This window comes from Gallus gallus, chromosome 3 (genome assembly GCF_016699485.2).
Source record: "Gallus gallus isolate bGalGal1 chromosome 3, bGalGal1.mat.broiler.GRCg7b, whole genome shotgun sequence".
NCBI classification, from domain to species: domain Eukaryota; kingdom Metazoa; phylum Chordata; class Aves; order Galliformes; family Phasianidae; genus Gallus; species Gallus gallus.
In genome coordinates, this window is record NC_052534.1 from 26,603,597 (window position 1) to 26,628,615 (window position 25,019).

At 41.1% G+C, this 25,019-nt stretch overlaps 2 protein-coding genes and 1 long non-coding RNA gene across 14 annotated transcripts in view; 2 read left to right on the plus strand and 1 right to left on the minus strand.

The window, feature by feature from the left end:
• The window catches only part of LOC112532217, a 56,946-nt gene extending 35,869 nt beyond the window's left edge, over positions 1-21,077 (plus strand). For 6 of the 9 annotated variants that reach the window (XR_005858720.1, XR_005858726.1, XR_005858725.1 and 3 more), the window contains 5 exons: positions 5,885-6,019; positions 7,365-7,462; positions 10,115-10,322; positions 11,207-11,414; positions 19,981-21,077. This is a non-coding gene — a long non-coding RNA (uncharacterized LOC112532217). Of the gene's footprint in view, positions 1-5,884; positions 6,020-6,660; positions 6,751-7,364; positions 7,463-10,114; positions 10,323-11,206; positions 11,415-19,980 lie in introns of all 9 variants that reach the window. The other 3 variants (XR_005858723.1, XR_005858727.1, XR_005858722.1) reach the window with 3 other exon arrangements.
• On the minus strand, positions 20,849-24,965 carry MCFD2 (multiple coagulation factor deficiency 2). 3 transcript variants are annotated; one of them, NM_001006400.2, is made up of 4 exons: positions 24,887-24,965; positions 24,320-24,468; positions 23,456-23,615; positions 20,849-22,270 (listed from the first exon to the last, which is right to left on the minus strand). In NM_001006400.2, exons 2-4 carry the CDS (start codon positions 24,457-24,459, stop codon positions 22,139-22,141), a joined length of 432 nt encoding a protein of 143 aa, NP_001006400.1. In that variant the 5' UTR covers positions 24,460-24,468; positions 24,887-24,965; the 3' UTR covers positions 20,849-22,138. The 3 variants fall into 3 exon arrangements, with proteins under 3 accessions (NP_001006400.1, XP_015139186.1, XP_025004450.1); XM_015283700.4 differs by lacking the exon at positions 24,887-24,965 and adding an exon at positions 24,756-24,847; XM_025148682.3 differs by lacking the exon at positions 24,887-24,965 and adding an exon at positions 24,756-24,847 and having other exon boundaries at positions 24,184-24,468.
• Positions 24,850-25,019, plus strand: part of TTC7A (tetratricopeptide repeat domain 7A) — a 162,061-nt gene continuing 161,891 nt past the window's right edge. The window contains exon 1 of one of the 2 annotated variants that reach the window (XM_015283703.4): positions 24,850-24,936. The gene's annotated coding sequence lies outside the window, so the exon portion shown is untranslated. The remainder of the gene's footprint in view (positions 24,937-25,019) is intronic. The other variant, NM_001396803.1, reaches the window with a different exon arrangement.

Genomic DNA, 25,019 nt, shown 5'->3' on the forward strand with positions numbered 1-25,019 from the left:
TAAATTGATGTGCTGGAGTTTATCTCATAGTATCCAATCTGTTTTTTATGGCTGCTATTTTATTACTTTGTGATTGGCCTAAGATGGGCTACACTTGCCAACACTTAGCTGTTAAAAACATGTTTTAATATATTTGTTGGCTTAAAAGCAAGATTGGAGGCAACGGTTTTTTCATTTATAATTTGAGGGTTTTTCCTCTTCGTCTTCCTAAGAATTTTCTGTTGCTTTCTAATCTGGTTGCTGCAAGTCTGTGTTATATTGATGTGTGTAATATAAAAGGAATAATAATAATTTTCTCTCAATATGTCACAACAATTGGTGATGTGTCTTCTGCTTAGGCAAGAATCCAAGGAGGAACAGTGCTCTCCAGTGAGCAGGAGAAGCGTCACCAGCACAACATCATAGCACTGCTATGAGCATCTTTGTCTAATGAGGTTGGGGGAGAGGAAGACCTTGTCCTTTGCTAACGCTGTAACCTCCTGCTTTGAATCTCTTTCTCCTGAAGGGATGTCTGCTCCAGGGAGGACAGCAGTAGATCCAGAATCAGTATCACAGATCAAGAAAGCCGTGGGAAATAGGGTACTACTAGTCTGCCTTCAGCAAAGTGAGGAGAATAGGACTAGCTGCCCAATTTAAGGCCATTCGCCCTCTGAAATAGCATTTGATCTTAGAGATATTTCTAATCTCTGAGAAGGTGAAATTTTTTAAGCAAAGAACATAAAAGCCAGTCAGAGCTTTTCTAATTGTCACATCAGTGACAATCTAGAGCAGGTAAGAGAAATAGGAGGAAGAAAGCTACCTGGTTTTAATGTGGAGCTGGAGCAGATAATCTCAAATCTTTCTGGACACTCTGCTCATGATAAAGTATGGAGTCAATAGCTTGTTCATGTGGCTATTTGAAGTTCATCCAGAGTGCCACAAGGCCAAGTGGCCACCTGGTTGTGCCGCTTGGTGATCCTTAGCGATAGCTTCATGATGACTAGTGGATACTCTTCAAGGAATCAGTGGGGTGGGCCTCCTGCACAGAGTCCTCCCAAGGGCAGACTCACCATGAGGCATGGCAAGCTGCTGGAACTTTGTACAGTTTTCAGCTATCCTCCATGAGGCTGTGGTGACAACGTCTGGCAGATGGAATTACCTGTACTGAGGGTGAGTCAGCTTGAGCTGAGACTGTGATTATCTCATCATCCAATGCTGCAGATCATCGTCTTCAAAGCACCTTAGGAGGTACTAGACCAAGTATGTGATCCTCAGTCCTTTGTGAGCTTCTCAGAGGTTGCTAATGGTGAGCTGATGCTTTAGGTCTTGCTGGTTTCCATGTACTTTTCCAATCTAAAATCTCTGAACTCTGTGTGCTCAGCAAAGCATATAAATGGCCTTAGGCTTCACTGAAATATGAAAAACTTCTTATTAGATTTCTGTAATGCTGTATGAGCTTTGCTTTACTCCTGTGCCTCTACCCCAGTCATCAGCCAAAACTTATGTGAGAAACAGGACCCTGATGTCAGCATAGAGTGCCTTGTGATTATTTTATGACTTGGGGTGAACTGTGGCTTTGACTATGAGGCCTCGTAGGTTTGAGCTGCCAAGAAAGGAAAACACACTATGCTCTTTCAAAAGGTTGTGGAGTTTCCTTACTATCTTCTCTCTGGAGCTGTGTGGAAATGTAGTAAAGTCACTCAAATGCTTTCCAGATCTTCTGTGCCATGGAAATACCCTCAAGACTGTAATGCAGGATTTGTCTTATTGCTGGAATTATTAGTTCGAATAGTAATAAGCTGATTGATTACTGCCATCAACTCCTAGCTGCAAGAAATGATAAAGAAAATGTATTTCAGCTATTTATCTAATGAAAGGAAAGTATAGAGGCCTTTCCATTCTGGGATCAAAGTATCAGTTAGGATAGTCCTGAAAACTTCACTGTGGAAAATTCCATGTTCAGATACTGAAAATTTATTACAAAAATATGAAGGCATTGTGTAAAATGTGATGGGTTAAGTGATCCTAAGCTTAGTGGCTCAGAGACACAGAAGACTGTGATTAAGTGATTAGGAGCAGCTCTTTAGGTAGGTGCTACTTATCTCATGCCATTTTGATGTCTCCACTAGGCCTGAACATGCCATACATGACATTTCAGTTTCATAATAAATCAGTGCAGTAGATTTTCCCCTTGGGACATACAAATTTCACCCCACTAGCTCCACCATAGAAAACATAGAAAACAAATTCCCCAATGGGTACATCTATAACTAATCAAAACTGGGGTGTCAATAAGCAGAACACTGAGAATGTTCTGTAGCTCTGTCATATTGCCAAGCAAGCTTTCATTTCCTTTCATTTATATACCTTTTTTATAAGGAGAGAAAATGGGTAGGAGTCTCATATTTTGTTGAAAGACAACAAGACGTGAGAATATTTATACCTTGTTGATCTAATCTGGTGCAGAATAGCATTTCAGTCTTGAATAGGCTCATACTCTTTTGCCTTGAGCCAAGGCAGGCTCATGAAAGGAACATTGGCATTGCAGAAATGATTCCCACTGGCACAAGCTGCCTAGGAAACAGGCTGAGGAACTGCTAACAGAGAAAGCAAAAGACAAAAGAGTGAATTTGAAATGTCTGGAGGAGTGAACAGCAATATGCCTTCTGCTGAAGGATTAGTCAAGTTTGGTCTGGGCTTTCTGTCTCATGGAAATTTGTGTCCCGCTACTCAAATGACTGGTAGGTGCATTTCTTCCAGAAAAGCTTGCCTACTTGTAGGGCAGTCCTGATTTCCTGGCTTGTTTAAAAAAAATGAAGGCTCTGTTTCAGGGATGAAATCAGATGGCAAAACTCCTGCAAGTGAGGTAGTGAAGTGAGAGTGGCTACAGTGGGGGACAGGGGGAAACTGCAAATCATGAAGGAGAATGGTAACGAGGAGAAACTTGATCATCCTGACTGAACATTTTGGAGATGTGGTAGTTTGTCTGAGGATAGAGAATGTGTGGAGGCCTTGATGGTGAATGGGCTGCTAGAAGAACAAGCCCATGTACAAAGATGGAGCCAGATTCTTCTGGGAGGAGCACAGTGACAGGACAAGAGGCAACAAGCACAGGTTGCAGTGTTAGAGATTCTCATCAGATATTGGGATGTTTTTGCTGAGGATTGGTCAGTGTGAAACTCTGACTCATGACTAAGCTGGAGTGACTGAAGAATTCCGCGTATTTCATGACAATATGTCAGATTTTACTGGGACTTGGCAGCTGCAAAATTTTCATTTCTTCAAGACAGAAATGATTTGCTGACTCATATAAATAAATGCTAGTATATTTATCCTCTCCAGCACCAGCACCTGATCCCTTTGACACTTTCATGGTGCTTTGGACCAGGGCAGGAGATTGATTCCCTTGAAAACTGCTTTTTCATGCAAGCTCTGACCCCGACTTTCAAAGCCTCCAGCTCCCTAGCTGAACCTTAGCCTGCAGTGCAAAAGCTTCAAGCAAATGGCAGCCAAATGGATCAAAGCGACTGCTCAGAGCTACACTCTGCTCTTGAGGGTTGCTCTGGGGACAAAGTTGTCTGTTGCTCCTTCTTTGCAATGGTAGGCTCTAAGCTGTAGTGGAGGAACTGCTGGATTGCTGCTTGTATCAGTAGTCTCTGGAAAAGGAATATCTCCGGTGCTTCATCTGCTTTGTGTGAGGACATGGTCACAGATGTCACAGTTGATACTACATTATGACTGGGACCCTGATGTGTTACACAGCATTACAAAGTTGAGAGCAACATCTTCAAGAGTTAGGTTCAGCTGTAGACGTGTTTTGTTAACAATATAATGTATATACAATGACTTCCTTCAACTAAGGAAGAAGAAGTAGACCTCTCATTAGCTAGCTGGACAAGTGCCAATAGCAAAGTGCAGATGTACTTTTATCTGGACAAAAGTCTGTATTTCAGGGTATTCAAAATACAGAATTGTATCTTTCCTTTCCATCTCCATAGTATAGAAGGGAGTTTGGAGGTAATAACAATAGCACCTCAGATTGCTGCAGCAGCTGCTTGTATGTTTGTGCCCCAAAATAACTCTTTGTCTTGGCATGAACAAGTGCATGTTTGTGCAGTGTTTGCAGACTGTTTGATTGCTCCTGTCGTGCATAGCCTGGCAGAGACATGGTGTTTCCTAAATGAACTGCCATTTCTTCCCAGCTTATGAGTGAAAGGCTAAACATTAAGCAGAGACTAACAAGATTCCAGTTCTGAAGCACATGTAATTCTCAGCAGTTTGTGTTCTGCCATATATCCAACACTGTCTCTTAAGGGGAAAAGCAGTATAATTAACATGGGTTAGATTTGGCTCAGTGTACTCATATTCCATTACTGTATCAATGTATTTGTGATTCTCATAGTACTGTGTATGGTCTGATTTTTTTTATTTGTGTTGTTGCTTCAAAAAGGCACCATTTTAGATGTTACATTTTCAGAAACCATTGGGTTTCGGCTATTTTGGATACATGAGGTGAAGAGAGGAGACATTAAGAACTAAAAATTATAAAATACTATTTTTTTTCCCATTACCAGAAGGAACATCCTCGTCTGAGCCCCACTAGAGAGGTAACTGCCTTCATTAGTAAAATAAACCAATATATAATCACAACCAGTCTAAATGCTTGGGCTGAACGGCCTAATTTAGAAACTTATCTATGCTATGTTTGAGTAGTGAGGCCTTTCCTGTATTATCTGAGTAAACAGAACAGATGCAGAGCCTTGCCAAGGGTTCTGAGTCTCACAAATTGTTTCTACAGACTAGCTTAAATATGCCTTACAAATTCACCAGTCTTCACTTAGAGTACTCAAGCTTCAAAGCAAGCATGAAGGCTAGAAATGCAATATTAATACTTATAGATCCAGCTGCTGTAACTCAGACCACTCAAAGAAGAAGAATGACTCAGAAAGAGAAACAAGAGTAGCACATAAAACACCTCTTTTATTAGTAATTTTCCACTGGCTTTACCCGATCCTGTCTTCCTTCAGTGTCTGAGACATGGTGAAGACAATCATCTCACTATCATTGCAGTGGTGTTTTCAGTCTCTTACAGATCTAACTATCTAACTGAGGGACACCAAAGCTGCCGCAGTTCTCTCCATGTCCATTCTTGCCCCATGAGCAGTTGAGAATTAATTCAGTTTTTCCAGTTGCCTTTTTATTAGTTTAATTAATTTTCCTCCTCTTCCCATCATCAAACACGCTTTCCCAGATGACAGAGAGGTTCTGTGATGGAGGAAATAATTTCTTCCATGTCAAAAAAGGTCTTAAATCAAATTTTCTGAGCGCCTGGTGATTTAGGGGCCTTCAGTATTTCAAGTGCTGAGATGGAAACATTGGAAAGTGACAGAAAATACAGTGTACTTACCCTCCGATCCCTGATGCTACTTATTTGAGGCGTCCTGAATTGGCATAGAAGATCACCAATCATTTTTGGCCCAGACCTTATCTCAGACATTCAAAAATCTTGTTCCCAAACTTCTACTTCTTCCCCAGGTCTGAAGATTGGCTGAAAGGTGCCAACTATGAGGTTTAAAACAAACAAATAGTTGGATTTTTAAAACAGTTCCCTGTTCTCTGAGCTTTCAGGGTTCATGTTTTCCAATGTAATCCCACGGAAATCTGATTGTTCTTGGCTTTTGGATAGAGAAGACTTCCTGCCTATCTAACCTATAGGCTAAGGAGATAAAAAACATTGCACAGCTGAAGGAGCTTTCCCAAACGGGATATATCTACATTAATTCAGCCCAGGCCTGAGCTCACCTTAACTCTCTACAACCATCCTAACACCAACAAGCTGTTGTAGAAGCGGTTCTGCAGATTTTCTGCACTCATCCAATCTCCTTTCTGTCTCCTTTCTGCACAGCACCTCCTGTGACCACGCATGCGACTGCATTGTGCCCAGCTGCTGCTGTGCCCAGCCATTCCACAGGCTCTGTCATCTCCTTGACATCCCATTGGAAGGGACTGTAGGAGGAAAGGGCCATGTTTCATGTGAGAGGTACAAATCATGTTACTTACGTGCTCTCCTGCTAATAATATCCATATATTTCCATACTTTAGGTTTGCTACTTAGTCTTGTTAGAAGCTGAGGGTGTTAGTACAATCTCCCTCACTCCCTAGACCTGAGCACCCAAAGGCACAGTGTCTTTTTACCGCGTTTTTCTCAAAGACAACCGAATATGAGAAACCCTCTCAACCCTCTCACAGAACCCACAGACATACCAATAACGCCAATCAGCTCTGCCAATTCCCTGCTGACTGCAAACAGCTATAGACAGGATGCCAAACAGTTAATTTCAAATAGCTCCTTGTCTCTCATCTCTGCACAAATTCCTGTCATGTTGCATTACATGTAAACAACTCAGAAACTTAATGACATGCCTTTCAGTCAAAAACTGGTATGGTTTTTCCATCTGAGCAGATTAATTGCAGTTTGTAGCAATATAGAATGATGCAGTCTGATTAGGGTTTCTATTGCTTTTCAGGATAAAATATTTTATGTGAAAGTAAAGCCAAAATTCCTGCTGGCACAACATTACTGACTTCTGTGCAAAAATAAAAGACTCGTGTAAAATCCATAGAACATTATTTTTAGTGTGTTGTTACAGTAAATAACTTTGATAACTTTCTGTAAACTAGATGTCAGATCAGATTCCAGCCCCTATGGAAATGGTGTTGTCAGTGAAGTTAGGCAACAGGAATATTTTGCTATGGAGGAGACACTTCTGAGTGAGTCTTTGATCTCTTTGGCATTGGACTTTTGTACTTCCATTTCACATGGCCCATCTTCTTCCCAAATACACTTCTCTTAAAACTTCTTGTCATTCCCTTTAGTATAATTGCTATGTACTCAAGTGTTGTTCTTCTGTTCTGGCTGCAGGCATTGCTTGTGCTTGGTAGCAGTTCTGTAAATCCAGGCTCAGGAGCTCAGCAGCACAAACTTTGTTAATTATCAATGGAATTAATGCGAGGAACTCCCTGAAACCCCTATGAATGCATGCCTTGCTGAACAATATGTCCCTCAGAGCTTTAGGATGGGGTATACCTCTTTCTTTTTTGGATCCCAATTCCTTTTTCCTCTCCTTTTTCCTCCCCTTTTGAAAGCAAAATATTATAAAAATTAATTCGAGTGGATAGAAGCACATTCTGGGGGTTTTGTTTGTTTGTTTTCTTTTTTTTTAAGAATGGGGTAGGAAATCTCTCAGTGGCAGACATACTACTGTCTAGCTGCTTGACTTAATCTCTCCCTTTGAAATGTTTGTGTATTCTTGTCTGTTGCTCTGTCAAAACAAAAACAACTACAGTAATTTTCTTAAGTTGCTATTTGTTTTTCCACTTTGCAGAATGCTGTGATCAGGGGTGACCACTGCTCAGAGAGGCCTGAAGTGTTCTGTGATGTTTTGAATCCCATGCAACCATACCAGAGGGGATGAATTTTTTGGTGAGTGTGAATTTGCTAGTGTAATTCCATCCTGCCCATGCTGCTGGACTGAAAATGAAGGTCACAAATATTCTATAGCAACTGCCAACGTCTGGTTGTTTTGTTATCAAGATTCCAACAGATCTTCATTTTTACAGGACTAGTGCATTTTATAGAACAGGAGACATTTTTTATGTAGTATTTGCAATATATTTTAGCATTACAATACTGCCTGACAGTGGTGACCTAAACAAAAGTACTACGTGGAAAAGCGCCAGCCAATGCACTTTGAACAAAAGCTGTTTGTATCGGCACGAGGCAGCATGTAGTTCACATCACCGGTGGGTAGTTTTACATATAGATCACATTAAGGCAGTCTGCAGAATTGGAGATGTTTAAAATCCTGACGTAAGAAGGGAGAAAATTACGTTATTGAAACACTGAGTCACTGGCTTAATATCTTTAGAAAGCCTTTCCTATAGAAGTAAATTCTTTATTCCTGTCCATTTCTGTAAGACTCCCTGTTTATTTATATATCCCTTTTGAGTGGGTAGAGGTTTTCAGGTTTTGGTGTCAGGGGTTCTGAAAGAAGCTGTTTCCACATCATGCATAACAGCATGGTTAGAAGGACAATTACTGCAAGTTCTTCAGTTTCTGGGTGTGAAGATCCCCAAAAGCAGTAGAAACCACTATTGCTCCCCATGTGCATTGTCACTTGAGAGTAGGGCTGTTTTTTGATTTTGATTTTTCCAGCCTATCTGCACCATCATTCTTTACACCATCATTCTTTAGCCACCTACATGGAGTTCCAATCTCAAATTGCGTGCTTGCATGTAGTTTTTTCTTACTATGAACAACTTCAGATGAAATACTACTAAATTGTTGAATAATTGCATGCAATTGTAGGACCAATTAATTGGGTGACTTTAAATCCTTTGAGTGATGAGTATTGAGATATGGTACAATATGTTCCTCCTATGAGAATGCTCAGCAGTTCTTAAGTCAGAGGTTGCTGGCAATATAACAAAGCATCTGACAAAATCAGGTTTTCAAAAGAAAAGAAAAGAAAAGAAACAAACACACACACACACACAAATTCACTTCTAAAAAAGACCTTTTAAAAAGCACATCAGTGTCAGTTGAACATTACTGGCCATGTGTGCAGCTGGATAAAGTCAATTCTTCTCAACTGTGGTACGCAGGTCATGAGGGAACTGGTAGTACCAAAAGAAAATGATTTTATTTTCTTTAACTGAGCTTTTCCAAAGCAGTGTGAGTTAACAGACTGTGAGATGACTGCATGTGGAAAAGGAAATAAAATGAAAGCAGATTAATGGGTTAACTTGGTATGCCCAAGTTTCAGGCCAACACCTTTCACAAGCAAATAATGAGAGAAGGGCTCATCTGAAGCAATTGCTTCTTTACCCTCAAAGGAGAAAGTGATAGAAGAGAAGGGAAGGAAAGAAGGAAAGAAAAACAGAAAAAAATGATCGTTTCTGTACTATTTCACAGGTATGCTTACCGTCAAATCTAGCATTGTAGTGGTGACATGAGTTCATTACAAATAGAGGCAAAGAATGCAGAAAATAATGAGTTTTGACCCTAAAGGTTGAAATACTCACAGGTTTAGTGTTTTGAGCAAGGCAATGATCCAAAGCCTATAAAACCAGAAGAAAAACAGCCTTTGGCTGCAGTGGGCATTGCATCAGGCTTTCATATGACTAACCATCAGCAGACTTCATTAAGCCAAGGAGGAATAAGACACTCTGTGTGTTTGCAACTTTTCCTTCTGTTGAGCAGACATTCCCACCGCTGGATGCAATGGAGATGTCCTCACACAACTGGTGGAAAGGGATCTACCTGTGGTTTGCAACTGCTACTTCTCAATAAGCCATCACAAGAGAGAGAATTAGTAGAGACTCCATTGTCATATACCCCAAGTCTGAACTCTAGTTTATATTTAAACAAGCACAGGAGAGAGTTGAAAGACTCTAAGACCCCAGTGAACTGGGGATCACTTGTTCTAAATTGGAAGGCGAATGTCAAAAGATCAGATTACAAGTGTCTACCAGGGTGTTTTCACTGTGTGGTGGGTCAGCTGGAGTTCAGGCTCTGCAAATACCAAGGAGGTGGTTCCAGAGCAGTAAGCACTTGAGCAATCCCTAGCACCGATGGTCTGAACTCGGGAAGGATTTCATAGCATATCTGTAAGCCAAAGCTTCTTCAGCTGTTAATTTAATAAAGAAGAGTGAGCCACTGAGTAAGTCCCTGGAAGATAGACTAAATCAGACTAATTTGTTATATAATCCCTTTTTAATGTGGAGAATTAAGGTGACGGCAAGATGGCTGTGTTTAATACTCCGAATAATTACTGGCAGTTATTGACATTGAAGATGGGAGAGAGCAAGTTAATTTCTACTTGTTGTTTTCAACACGTGCCAAACTCTTACTTCACACCAGCAAGGAAAGGCTAGAAGTTGTGTATTCCATATGCATGAAGTAACAGTTGGCACAAATCACTGAGGGGAGAAAAATAAGAACCACTAAAGCCCAGCAACCCAAACTGTCACTCGCTGACAAATTTTTGACTCTCACTGCTGAAGAAACAATAACATAAAGGCTGAATGTAGAATATTCCACCTAAGTAAACCCACATTTCTGATCTTCTTTGAGGTAACTGTTTTGCTGAGGAAGCAACAATAGCTTCAGGTGTCCAACCTCCTCCTTTCCTCTCTTGGGAAGGACCATCACAGCCAGTCCCAGAGTGGGATGGGAATGAAGCAGCAGAGGCTGATGAGAATGCCTTTCTTCAACTGAGGGCGTGAAAGAACAATTTCCCATTGCTAGGAATGGAGGTGCTGAGTTAACATCAACTTTGCAGGTAACATCTCCCTGCTTGGGACAGGTCTACCATGTAGATCAAGAGAGTTTGCATCCTCTCTTCACTGGCACTGCGGGATTTGCTGCCAAACAGCTGGAGATAGCACAACCTTCCTCTGACTCTACAAATTGTGTCGTCATGTAGGCACTTGGGCTATGGCTGCCAAAGCATTGGGAGTACTACTGGGCCCTGATGTTGCTGCCCACTCCCCAGGGTACCCCAACCAGTCTGGGCCCCACCTCAGCCCCAGGGCCATCGGCTTCTGACCCAGTTAGGCCACAGCAGGGCTGGGCTCCATCTCCCCACGTCACTGCCCAGCCATAGGCCCCACTGAGCTGGGCTCACCCACACTCCCACGGCCTGTTCCTATGGCCCATGGCCCGTGTGATGCCCTGGCAATTTGCATGGGTTACATGAGTTTTCTTGGGTGTCTCCTGTACAAGAAGACATCCTGTACTCACACAACTAGATGATGGTCTAAGTTTTCCCAGCCACTTTTGGAAGGAAATACGCAAATAAACAAACACTTAGTGAAAGTCAAAATATGTATGGTGTATGTGATATAACATATAAAAGCATTATATACTGTTCCTCCTTGGTTTCCTGTCCCTTCACTGTCCTGTGATATCTCCTTTCTCCTTTTTCTCTCTAACTTGATGTCTACTGGGGATGAAATTGTGCAGCCTGAAAAGCAAGCAATGACACTGGCAAATACATATCAAGAGTTAATTTCAGCAAGTTTCATATAATTTTTTTCCTATTTTGTTGATGAATATAGGTACTTAGAATAGTACCTATAAGCCAAAGCTTGCTTGTTTGAATCACTCTCTCATTTTATTTTTAAAGTAACTGATTTTGCATTTTGACATGTTTCTTGTTTTCAGACTGTGTTGATTTTCTGCGTGGTTCACTCTAGGCTTCCTATAACAGACAGCTTATTATCTCGCCTTGTGAAAATCATACTTGACTTCTGGGAGACGTCTATCAAAAGGAAAGAATAGACTGAGAAGCTGGTACTTTCGATCTAATTATCTGGGTTGGTGGTTGTTCAGTGAACCTATTAACTGCTTGAAGTGACTTGCATCTTCACAGGTACAGTATGCATGATCATTCTCTGCACTATTTAAATGGGAAATGCTACAGCTGTTATGTGTCCCAGTCTGTTTTCTCCTCACTTGGTTCCCAAATGCATCTGGCTTCACTCATGAGGAACAGTAGAGCCCATCTTGCATCTTCTGAACTAATGACTGTAGGTGAATGTTCCCAACTCCCCTTATCTCTTATCCTTGACTAACCACCTCAGTTCAAGGTTTATGCCTTTCAGTGAAGCACTCAAGCACACTCTTAGTTTTAAGTACATCATTTCATTGAGTAGAGAAGGATTTAAGTACCAACTTGTAGTCTGTGGCTAGTCAGCACTTCAAGTTTCCTAGCCAATTGCTAAGTTAAAAGTTAGGAACCAGCCCTGACAGTTCTGCATCTTGGTGAACAGTGTGCTTTCTGGTAGTGACAGGCAACACTGTTCAAGCCTTTCATAATACTCCAGAGTAGAGATGCATAGGGTCTTGGGCCCAACTGCTTTCTGAGAATGAAAGAAAGGTGCTCCCTAAAGACATACTTGTGACTTGGAAAAAAAGGGACAGGGAAATATTTCCCAACCTTTTCTGGTTGTGGCAGCATATTCTGCTGAGGCGAGACACCATCAGCACAGCAAGAAGCCAAGCCTTTGTGCCCTGGCTGTAAAATCTAGCTTCCACAGCTCAGATGTAGAGGAGTCAGCTGTGCCCTATCCCTTTCAAATCCAACACCACCAACACAGTCAGCCCACACAAATCTGTTCTCTGCTGTGTCTTCCCCCAAGATCAGCTCACCCTTAAGTCTCAGGAGTATGTATGTATAAGGACAGCTCAGGAAACGGAGAGGGAGGAAAATCATCATTCATGGTGTTTAGCTTCTGACTGAAGTCTAACTTAATGAAGTTTGAGCACTTTGTCCGTATTGGGATTAAGAGCTCATAAATAACTCATCACAAACGTAAGAGAAAAATAAATAGGCCATGTTCATCTGAATAACAGAAAACATCTTTGGGGGTGGTGCCAAAATGAAATGGAATTCACACCAGTTGCAACACAGATGAGTTTAGAAGAAGTGTGTGACCTCAGACGGAAGTGTTGTAGGGTAGGTGGGAAGTCATCTATGTCAGCCCTGGTAGGTCTAAGCAGCATGGTTCTGTGGAGGAGCCCTGTGGCTGTGCTTTCTTGTGCTGGCAGCCACAGACAAGCTGCAGTTATGTCCTCATGCCATTCTGGTTAGAAGAAGTGTGACCAGCATGAGTAGCTTTATCTGAGGCCTAAACCAGAATCCATTGTTCGTAAGTTGCATGGGTAATGGAGTTGTGGATGAGCGATGCAATCAGCCACCCTGGAAACCATCTTTCTGAATGTGGATGATATCTTGTGGCACTGCTTTGGATAGCCATGTTGTGCAAACTCCTGGCTCTTTAAAGATCCAGCAGAGTAACAGGCTAAAAAAACCCACATGATGTGTCATTCTGGGTACATACTTGCTGAGAATGAATACAAAGACCTATTCATCACTCCCAGTGCTCTCGTAACGGACAGATTAAATCACGCTCTGGCTGTGAAGATGACAGTGGCCCAATAGCTACGGCTGTGTAACAGTTTCCATTAGAAGGCCTTGTTTCTGATTGTTTATGATTTTGCCAGGCTTCAGCTCCTTGAGCTGAAATTTTCCCTGCCATATGTCACCACAAACTGAATTTCTGTGTGTGGAAGGGCCGAAATGAATATTCATGGAATTTCTAAGCTTATGTATCAGTGAAAAGTCACTCAGACACAATTTTTCAGAGATTAACTGTACATTTGTCTTTTCTTGAGCGATCAGGAGAAACATCTGGAGCTGGGTGCTCCCCAGTGGCCAGTGTTCAACCTGAACCTGGAATAGCAGCTAAACAGCCTGGGTGCAAGAGGTTTCATATCCAGGTCTCTCAACTTGGTAGATATTCTTGACAGTTTTAACCTTTTCACAAATGACCAACCTTCTGAGGCCGTACTTTGGTGTCTTAATATATTTAGTCCAATATTGAAACCCGTGATGTGTTGACAGAAATTGCTTCTAGTGGACTGAGATTACACTAATAGGGAGTAGAATTTGGGAGGGTGGCATCTACTGTTTTATGGCTGAGCACATCCTGGGTTTGGGTATGTATGACTGCTTATAGCTCTCTTTATCTTATCCTTTACCTTCTCCACTCTTGTCCATTTGTTGTATTCCTGACCAACATTCCTTCTCAAGTGGTATCAGGATAGATTGTCAGATCTCTGTGCTGATCTGAGTGCCAGTCTGAAGTTGTTAGCTCATGAGATGAGTGAGGTTGGTAGCATTTAGGGAAGAATTTTATCTGGTCCAAGGAAACTGTTTTTCTCCTGCACTTCCAACCAGTACTGGCGATGTCAGCAAGAATAGCTTTCAGGCTGGACTGATTTGCCTCCAGATTAGGTTCTTATGTTGGGAAGCTTTTTGGTGAGTGGCATGGATGCGGGTCAGCAGTGGCATCGGATTCAGTGGACACAGAATAATTTTGAGGGTCATGTGCTGTTTCTGGGAGCAGTATCTGCAGATGGAGCTCAACTGTACTCTGGAGGAAATGTGCTCTCTGATCTGCAGCTGGTATACGCCTTTCTCTTTCCCTAAACCGTTTTTATTAGATGGAGCTTTACAAGCCCCCAGGAAGGACCTTTAACTTCCACAGGAATCTGAGAAAGCTTGTGTTAAACTCCTCAGAGGAGTTGTCCCATAGCCATTGCACAAGCTAGAAAATTTCCCGATCTCAGCAAAAACTGTGTGAGTGCTGTGTTCAGATGGTGTAGAGCTTGCTCTTGCATACCTAAATCACCTTTAAACTAGCTACTCTGGGTCCAATTAGTAACATTGTCCCAGGAAAGCGGTGTTCAGCATGGCCTGCAAAAAGTGTAAGTTGCTTACCTTACTCAGTGTTTATATTGGGTTTCGCTGTTGTGCTCTGTTCTGTAATGCTATTGGTGTGGTGTTAGCAGTATCTTAGCTGACTAATTTAAAGGTAGTTGGGTATCTCAATGACATGTTGCAATTTTAATAAGGCCTGTGGTAGAGACACATCTGCAGTCAGAATTTGTCATCATTCTGCACTGCCAACATGGTGTAATAGTCTCTGCGGAAATCCTGAAGCCAGACCGTAGGTAATGAATCTGAATCCTATAAACATTTTAGTGGGAGGAAGCAAAAATATTTGCATGACCTGCCAGGACTTTTAATCTCATAGGTAGGACGTCACATGGGGGAAGTGGTCTTTTCCCTTGTTGATAGTAAAAGCACTTAATATTTTTGCTGCAATGGAAAGATCATGCATTATATAGATCACAGTGAACAGTATTCAGTAATCCGCAGATGTCCTTAAGTTTCCATTATAAACTTGATTTTATTCCTATTCCTGTCTCTGCCAAAATTAGCCCTGTACACCTACAACTTCACAGGCATAATCTTATTCTGGGACAGATTTTTTGGAAGAGTTGAAGGAAACTGGTCAAGGTGTTTAAGAGATATGACAGCTAAAAAATGAGATCATCTGCTTGGAGATTTTCCTAAAGACTTTTTGACTTGTCATATCCTGAAAATTCATTTGCCTAGAGTTTCAAGAAAATATTTTAAATCTGTTGGTCTTGGCCAGAAGTGGTGCTTTTGAGTAGTTTTAGGCTGTCTGGTGACAGAATTATTTGGTTACTGAAAGTGGTTTCCGCCTTGGTGTATGTATACATGCTATGTGTTCTTTGGGGATCTTAACTTCACTAGTCAGTGCCAACATGTTCTTAAATTTACAATGGCAAATGTGAAGTTTTTAACCAACTCCGCGTGCATCCTAAATGTACACATTCCTCCTCTTAGACCAGCCTTAAATGCATGCCCTGCTGCCTAAAATCCTCACTGACTCCTATTCCAATCCATGCTGAGGCTGACAGCGTGGTTTTACAGTCACTTCTGCAAAGTCCCTGAAGACATCTCCCAAAGGGACTGGCATTCGAATCTTATTTCTACCCATCTCAGCTCTCTTTCCTGGAACAAAACATCATACCTGCCATGATTTGTGCCAATATGTCAGTCTCCAATGGCTGCGAGCCACAGATGATGACACTTAAGTCAATATTTTTATGTTTGTGGCTTATTTCTGTTTTATGACAAGATAAGTTCTGAGGCATATTGTTGTGTTTCTTAAAGAGGATTTATTTCAAAACACATGCTTTTGCTTTCTCAAAATTGGGTAATTTTTCAATGTGGTTCTTGAAATGTGACCAAAACCAGAAGTAAACTGAACCATTAGACGATTTTGAAAGCTTCCTGTTAGATAAGAAGCATGTGATATCTAGAAACAGTCTAGTTGTGCTACACCACTGCATTAATGTGGTTCTCTGGGATCACTGCTGCATCATGCACTTAGCTTACGCTGAAGGTCATGGCTTAGCAGTGTCAACAGTAAAGTCTGCCCAGTACGTACCACTGACTGTGGGACATTGCCCATGTTCCATAAGACCTTGTTTGCAGTTAGTAGTGTTGCCTGACTTTAACATTTAAGCCTTGATGTTTCTGACTTGAGTGGTTTTTTGTTGTTGTTGAAGTCAAGTCCCTCAGCCACAAATTGCTGGAACCTGTGAATGTATTTGTGAGAAGTATAACCATATGCTTTCTCTGTTCTTTATTATTCCATCAGCATCTGTTCTTGGCCACCACTGAGACAAGCTGTTGGGCTAAATGAACCTTTGCTTTAACTCAGCGTGGATGTTCTTGCACTATATTCTCAGTCTCAGCAAAAATAGTTGACTGTTTGCTAAAAACAGGGCTAGGAGTTCACTTTGTCATTTAAAAAACTCTCAATAGCCCATATATATAACATATATATATAATATACTATATTATAGTAATAATATTTACTATATAATATATATATATTCTTTTTTCGTCTTTTCTAAGAAGCAGCTTTAGTATCTTTGTGCTTAGGAGCTAGGGCTTGAAACCTAAGTGAAGCATTATCTTAGAGTCCTGGCTATGTTTCCGTCCCCACCTTTTTCTGATTCAAAGTGTCCACTTCTGGCTCTTGACAGTCACACCTTGAATGTGCTCAATAGAAACTTGGCAGGCTTTGCACTTCGACTTCGTGGCAGTGGGCACACTCTGCCAAGTCTGAGCAGGAGATTCCTGCTTGCAGACTGCTCTGTCATACAGCACAGGAACTGAGTGCTGCAGGACTGTCCTCCCAGCTGTACTCTTGCAACTGAACAACTGACTTCACTGTTGCTACTTGAAGACTATTCATCTTTCCTTTTAAACATTATTTCTTCAGGGAAATAAGAATCCTGCAATTTTTTTCTCATGTTTTCTGGACTTGTGTCTATTTCTGTTATCTCCTCTGGTCTCTTACCATCTAGTTCATGTCTTTCTTGAAGTGCAGTGCACAGAACAGAACACTGTCTTCCAGTTGAGTCTTCACCAGTGAAAGTAAGACCACAAGGACTCTATTCATTGTCTTTAAGACCCTTTTGGACATCCCAATGTGATATCTGTGTTTTATGCAAAAGCATAGCTCTGCCACTCATGTTCAGCTTGTGCTCCACCATACTCCCTAGATTTCTATCTTATGAACTAGGCAGATGAGTATTTCTGCTTAAGCGTGGCATTTTACACTATTACCTTCCATCCAGCTTAGATGACTTCTCTAAATATATCATTGTAAATTCTGATTCTGCCATTCACCTGTGTGCTTAGTAGCCATACTTCTATTACACTTCTTCATACTTTCATCTTCTATGGCTTCAATGAAAACATCACATAAAACTGGATGCGGGACCAATCTCCACTGAATTCCTTGTAGAACACATCTATTTTGATATGTTACATTTTAATTATACTGTGAATTCTATCATTCAACCAGACTTGACCTCCTGCCCCTTCCCACAGCAGTTTCATTTAGATCACAATTCACTAGCCTGTTTATGAGGAAGTATTCCAAAGGCTTTGCAAAAAAACTCAGAATTAAATAAATAAATTTGAGTTATATGACACTTACGGCCATTACTTCACTCTCTTTAAGACCCCTAGAGTGAAGCTGATTGGGCACAGGCAGCTTAAAAACATCTAATTTAATGGGTCACTTTCTAGGCAGATTTCTCATTTTTTAGGCTGAAGTTTCAACGCTTTTTTTTCCTTGTGCTCATTGCACTGATTTCTTGCTGATGACCATTTTAGCAGAAAGGGCAAAAAAAATCCCATTAAATTCTGGCATCCTTAACATCCTCCGCTGACAGCTTTCCTCATCTTTCTTTTGTTTTTCTCTTGCAACCTCACTCGTAAAATTTCTACAACTTTTAATATGTTTTACTAGTTGCACCTTGTGGATGGGGTGCTGGGCAGCCTGAGCTGGTGAGTGGCAGCCCTGCCCATGGCAGGAGGTTAGAACTAGATGAGCTTTAAGGTCCCCTCCAACCTAAGCCATTCTACAATTCTCTGATTCTATGATATACACATACACACTTATGGATGACATATTGTGCTAGGCTCTCCACCAGCTGACCTAGTTTCTTCTTTACAGACACATCTCTCTCATGCTTGTGGTCAATTAAAATGTTATAAATTAGCTGACTTGTGCTGAATTTCCTTAATTTCCTCCAAACTGGTATAGCTTGCAATTGGTTTCTTATTAGCATTTGTTGAAGGAACTGACAGCTCTCTGTAATTTGTTTTCCCCTGAGGTTTGCCTTCTATGAGATCTTCCCTACCTATTCTCTGGCTTTATTGACATCTGCCTTCTTGACTGTCAGTCACTGGGATTAAGTGGCAGAGGTTGACACTATGTTCACTGCAGAACTGAATTCTTGTAAAATGTCATATTTGACAGTATACTTTGAGTTGTATGTTACACTGCCCTCTACCTAAGTGCAAAACTGCCACTCAGCTGAGGAAGGTAGTGACAATTAGGGCATGTATTAGCTCTTAAGATTTAGGATGTTTCAGAATTTACAATGAAGAGCAGGAAGAAAAACATAACTGAACTTAAACTTTCTGTAAGGCATAAATAATTGCTCTTGTAATAGATCTCATTCAGTGCAGACAGCTATTTGTGCCAATGAAACATTTAGAGCACAAACTCTGTGATGTTTAATAATACAGACTAAAGTATGTAATGATCCTTGTTCTAATTTGTTGGCTAAAAACTTAGAATTGTTTCGTGATGCAGTGGGCAGACGGTGATAATATCACGGGTGGAGATGAAGAAGAAAGTTGGAGACTGTACTTAAAGCAAAAGTTTAAGCTCAAGATCAGCTCACACTGTAAGTATGCCTCATAATGAGAGATTCTTACTAATATGAGACGCAGAAACAGTAAGGCTTCAGGTCCTATTAAAAACCCCTAACGTTCTTTAATGTTGTTTGAGACTACTGCTGATACCTCAGCGATTCCTCTCATTGGTCACCTAGTGATGGTCAAGAAGTCAAGTCAGACCTGGTGCTCGCCTTATAAAGCCTTCCTGTTACAACACTATTTTTACTGACTATTACACCAGTTGCTTTACTGTCACTTCAAGCAGGTTTGAGTCTCCCTAAGCAATGAAAATGAATTAGCAGTAACCAGCATCGTTTTGGCAACATGCTGTTGTTAAACGACAGAGGAGCAGGCCTTGCTAGTATTTACAGTAGTGGTTGATACTATAAAGAAATCCATGTATGAAACACTCCAAGTTGCATACTGCCAAGAACAAGTGCGTGGTGTTGATACGCTATCTAGTGGCTATAGGGAGGATAACATTATTCCTGAATTAGTTTCCACTCTTGCAAATTGCTAGTATTAAGAAAACGCTTTAGATGAGATCAGGATTTGTAAATTTAACCATTTTGTAATGAAGCTAAGACATTTTGAGGTTACAGGTGATGAGCCAAAAGAAGATACTAAAGTTTGTGTGAGTTTGCAAACAAAACAGTTGCTGAAAGCATTTTTATCCTTAATAAGTTGCACTCTCTTAGGAAAGACTTCTCTCCTTCTGACTATGATTTGGGCGGACCAGTGACCAATAGCTCAGTTTATGAGTGCTTCAAGAATCAGTTCAAGTATTTCTTTAGCTGCTACATGAGGCAGTATTGTTTAAGGACAAAGCAGACAATCTAGATATCTTAACTAAACTGGTAGCGTACAGTAATGCAAGGCCAGATGCGTTCTCTAATGGGGAAAACTAATTTTAGTTCCCTGAGATCATAGACTTGGAAGAGGTGAAGACTACACAGGCTTCTCCTGACAGGGATGCAGTTAACACTCAGTAAATCAAAGACCTCTCCTGCTTTACTATCTATTTATTATCCTAACTGTGAAACAGATAGTACTGTTCTTCAGAAGGTAAAGCAGCTTTTTAGCTGGTGAGTACTTCTGTCATCAAGGCCCTGTTTTCCACATTACATACACAAATTGGAAAACACTGTACGTCCATATCACCTGTACCAACATATTTAGGGTACTGCATGAGTTACAGCAAGCACACAAATTACTTAAACTACCAAAAAAAAAGTCAGTCTCAACCATTTATCTTTAAGTGCACTTAATTAAACGGATGTCTTTGTTTTAGGAAGATGACTAAAGACATGATGCTGCACGTTTCAGCTTGGATATTTCAAGAACTGTACATCTTTCTAGGAAAGCAGAAATTTTACTTTACTCTCTTTTAATGCATTGTGAAATGAAAGGTGCCAATTTTATTCTCCATTTTTGGTAAGCATTTTCTCAATTTATACAAGCTTCTGACTCCTCAAAAACACGTTTAAATTATTTGGTAAAAAGTGCATGTGGTAAAAAATGCATACATTATTTGGTAAAAAAAAGTCCACAATACCTGTATTTATCATTACTCCTGCTACAATGCTTCCCCAGCCGCATAGGATAACTGTTAATTACTATGTAAATACGACATTTATATAAATACATGCCACATAGCTGGTGGCTAGACTAAGTTTAAGCACTTTTCTTAGTCTCTAAGACCACTGCACTTGATAAGTAAACAATGATTTTTAAGAGCTGGATATAGAAGTCAGTTTCTTGGTCCAATGTACGTCAAAAAAAAGCTTATGAAATAAGCACGTAAGAGTTGCCAAGATCAACAACCTTTAAATGTTCAGAGCTGATGATCTTAACCTCCTCGTCTCCACTCCCTTCCTATCCACTAACAATTCTCTGTACTTTCTTCAGATTCAACTTTCACTCCAAATTTATTACCATGGAAATAAAAAAAACAGCTTTGTTTTTAAGATGACTGCTAGTAACACAGACAGGCTTCCTATTGGAAAATTAAGCACACGCCTCACTACAACTTCCCACATTACTTGCTGGCTCCAAAGTGCTACAATCCTAACTTATTCCTATTGCTTGTACAACCAGCATGACCCTGCTCACACCAAAGTAGTTACTACAAATAAATAAATAAGAAGTCCAACACAGGATCCATTGCACAAACATTTAAACAAATGGAATAATTTCTTTTACAAATGTGTTTCTGTTGTATAAGAATAATCTTGTACAGAAAATAGCTCTTTATGCATCTTACAGAAACGCTAACATTTAGATTCTCTATTCATGGACAGTGTTTGAATGCAATTTAAGATTCCAGCTATGCTTTATAGTTACCAAATGTCAATAAAGCAGCAGTACATCATTGTCTAATATCCTTAAGCTGCTTGACCTAGCAAGTATTGAGGACAGTGAAAACATTCCTAGAACCATGTTTGTTTACAAACATTCAAGTATCTTGAAACAGTGATTAAATACCTCCTGAAAGTAACACTGTAACTTATGTGTCAAGAAATATGAAATGAAACCTCAACAAGGCAGCATTACTTGCTCACAGATTATCCTGCTGGCTAATACTTTGAGAACCAAATTGAAAAGGAAGTTCAATATTGAACTGGTTTACAGTTAACGTGACCTTAGAAATGACATAGCAGAAGGTAGTCTAGTAAATGTTATGCAGCATTAATACAACTTGGTATATGAATTAAAAATACTTTCATTTTCTTAAGAAAAGACCATGGAAGGTAGGCAAAAATTTAAAAATAAAAAGTAAATTTGTGAAGAATGAGAAGCAATTGAAAATAAGGTATATTTATATATAATGTGTAAGGGTATGCTAGCAAGTACATATATTTAAAAACACTCAATTTCTTTGAAGATAATGTTAAAGTCCATATGGTATCACAGGGACCTCAAACACAAACCACCTTCAAACACTTTTCTTCTGCAATTGCTGTTTCAAGCACCATACCTGTATGAAAATTTCCTTCAAAATCAGTGAGAAGGAAATTTCTTCTTGATATACAACTTTATGCAGTCATCATCTTTTCTTTCTTTCTAGGTATGTCTTAAGTTAAACTAGAAGATGTAAGCAAACAAGTTTTATATAACTCAATGAAAAAAAAAAAAGGAATTTTTAGATTGTATTTGATTGTATTAAGTATTCACATGTAGCTTAAGAGTTTGCCAGCTGTAGCCTATGGAAATATTTTGATGCTTCCGTGACTGGAGATTCAAATACGTACCGACATTTAGTCAAACATGGCTATCACTCTGAGATAGCCAGCCTCTTAGCACATACAATTTGCAAACAAATTCAACTGGGACCAGTACACCTCAGCTCACTAATACCTCAGCACAAAGGTTGACATGATTAATAAATCACATTATACTGGGTCACATTTCCATTCAGTTAGACGGAGAAACAAGCCCCCTTCAAAACCTTATTCCAGTGATTTTGCAAATTCTGCATAGTCAATGTATCCATCATTGTTCTTATCATCATCTCTTAAGACGTCATCTATTAGACTAATTAGCTCCTCTTCTTTCATTGCCTGGGTATTCTCACCACCTTCCTACAACAACAACAACAAAAACAACACAACACAATTAACAGTTCAGCAGTTTTGCACATAGTGGCACATTTGACACAGATTACTGGCAACTAGTTTTTGCAAAGCAGCTCGTGTTTGATGTTCAAAGTGGTGTTAAGTTTTATGTAATTATTTCAATATAAGCAAATTTTATCAGATGCAAGCTACTAAGTCTACATTCTGTCTTTCAAAACAAGCCCTCTGTATCTGCTATATCCAGTTCACATTCTTGGCCAAGAGACCTAAAAGCTAAATAGCAAAATGTACAATGATAGTTACTAATCTAACAGATGTATTCTTAATTTGAATCTTGATGTAGCACGGACAAGAGTTTCTAGATAGTGTAGAAACATCTTGCTTCACATCAAGACTTGCAACATGCTGAACATGCAGAACAGCGAGTAATGAGAAAACCAGCATGTTAAGTACACTGTAGCTTAAAGACAGTAAAATTCTCAGTATCAGCTCTTGGGAACAAAGAGGAATACAAAGAGGGGCCCTTGCACAAGAAACAGCCATTATTCTGTTCTTGATGCAGGTTTTTTTTTTTTTTTTTTGGCCAGAAATGTATATATGAAGTTATATTTTGAACTGTAATTTTCGAAAGGTCAATGTGAGATATTGTGTTAGCATTATCTTTCCAAAGCAATTGTATCTCCATTTATCCTTATATGTTCATAGCCGGGATGAAAACGTGTTTAGAAAAAGGTAAAGAAAAAGGCATGCTATGACTGGTTCTTGTTACACTAAGTTTATGCAAGAGGTCTCCTGCAGTAATGTTTTGGAGTTGAAAACAGCAGCCTTAGGACCTGCAGCAGCATCACCACATGCTACTCCTATAGCCTTGTTTTAGCCTAATTCCAATTTGGATAATTTCCCTGTCTCCTCTCCCCATGTCTGCCAATCAAAGTATCCTCTCTATTGAATCACTTCCACTCCTCATTCACATTGAAGTTTAAATTACACCAGAGTCTTCTTGAAAACTGTGAGGTGGAATACCGTAATGAAGCCAGGACTTTTGTAAGTCAAACCAAATGGGAGATAGTCTCATTTTCAGGCCAAACTGTTGTACCATAACTGCCCTGAAGGTGTATTGTAGATGGTCTACATTAAGCTGCTTTTCAGAACTGTTTTCTAAACACACAAACTGTTACAATATTCATCTACCTCTTTGTGGACATGGGATATAGCAGTAGCAAGCTCTAACCCATCTAGCAAATTATTGCCATCGTAATCATGCATTTTGAAATAATGAAGCTGCAGCTCTTGTGGAGACATCTCAGACTCAGGTTTTTCAATAACTCCTTCCAAGTGTTCCATGATGTGGCTATGGAAAAAAAAACAACAACAAAGAACCACAACAAAACACAGTGTTAGTAGTTAATTATTAATTCTCTATTTACATCAAATTTAGTCTTAGATCAAGCAGCCAAGTGCACGGGAACTATGTATCTCTAAAGCAGCCTGCAGACTCCCTACGACTGAAAGGTATTTTTCGAGTGGAATGAGGAGGGTACAAAGGTTGTTTGCTACAGGTGCCATAGTGGTCTCTGGTATCTTAGATAGCTGCTCCTCTTTCTTGTGGCCTACTCAACAGATCATAGAAACAAGTGAAGCAGTGCCCTGAATCTCCTTCTGTCTGCCTTCCAAAGCCCAGTAACGGGAGGAAGATTGCCCCCAGTCAAACGTGAGCCAGGGAATGTTATTTGCTGCTATGTCTCTCTGCTATGCTGCTATGTATGAAGAAGCAACCTCCCCTAGCTCTTTAAAATATAGCTTTGTTTATGTTACGTTGATCTAGGTAGGCAAGATGCCTGTAAGGAATGACTCATACTGCAAACGGGGCTAAAGGTCCTGAGAGGCCTTTCCATACCTCACATCTCTAGCAAACTTACTGAGCGAACGCCTCATCTCCGACTCCACCCATTCATACACCACCCTGAGGACAGAGGGTGCCCCGGGCTCCGACCCAGCTCACGTAACCCAGAGACACGCAAAGCACGGAGCAGTTTCCACTCGCAGAGCACCTACTCTTTATCCTGCACCAAGTTCTTATCGAGGCGGCCGTGTGAGGGCGGGCTCTCCGCCGCGGGCTCCTCGGCCGGGACAGGGCCGAGCCATGCGGCCACCAGGCACAACAGCAGAGGGCTCCTAAAGCTCACGGGGGCCATCGTGGTCTCCTGGAAAAAAGAAAACACGCACGCCGCCTTAGATTAAACCGGGATGAAACAGCTCGCCCGAACTCCGGAACGCAGCCCTGCCCGCGGTGACGGGGCCAAAGGTCGCGCTCTGCACCGCGGTGCATCGATCCGGACACCGTGAAGGCAGCACAGCTGTCGTTTACGTTTAGCCCCCGCCTTCCCCGGCGCCCAGAGGAGGGGGGCGTGACGGGGGCCGTGACAGCGGCCCTACGCCCGGCCCCAGCCCCCTCGGCGCCGTTACGCCGCGACCCGGCCGCCCTACGCACCCGCCGGCGGATAGCGGCCGCCGCGCCGTGCCCAGCAGGTGGAGCCGCCCCGCGCCGGGCCCGCCACCATCACACCGCCCCTCGGCTACTGCGCAGGCGCCGCGCGCGCGCACCCCGCCCATTGGCCGCACCGGACGTCACCGCCGCTGGAATTCCACGTGGAGCGCTCGCTGACGGCCAGGTGGAGCGGGCGGCGTGGGGGCGTGGCTTACAGCGGGGGCGGGGCTTTACAATGAGGGGCGCGGTCTGCGCGGTAGAGGCGGG

Excerpts from the sequence above, each read along its gene's own strand:
- MCFD2 (NM_001006400.2), bottom strand. The coding sequence starts at position 24,459 with ATGGCCCCCGTGAGCTTTAGGAGCCCTCTGCTGTTGTGCCTGGTGGCC. Across the intron at positions 23,616-24,319 it reads AACTTGGTGCAGGATAAAGA|CCACATCATGGAACACTTGG; the intron begins GTAGGTGCTCTG and ends TTTTTTCCATAG. Across the intron at positions 22,271-23,455 it reads TATCCCATGTCCACAAAGAG|GAAGGTGGTGAGAATACCCA; the intron begins GTAGATGAATAT and ends TTGTTGTTGTAG.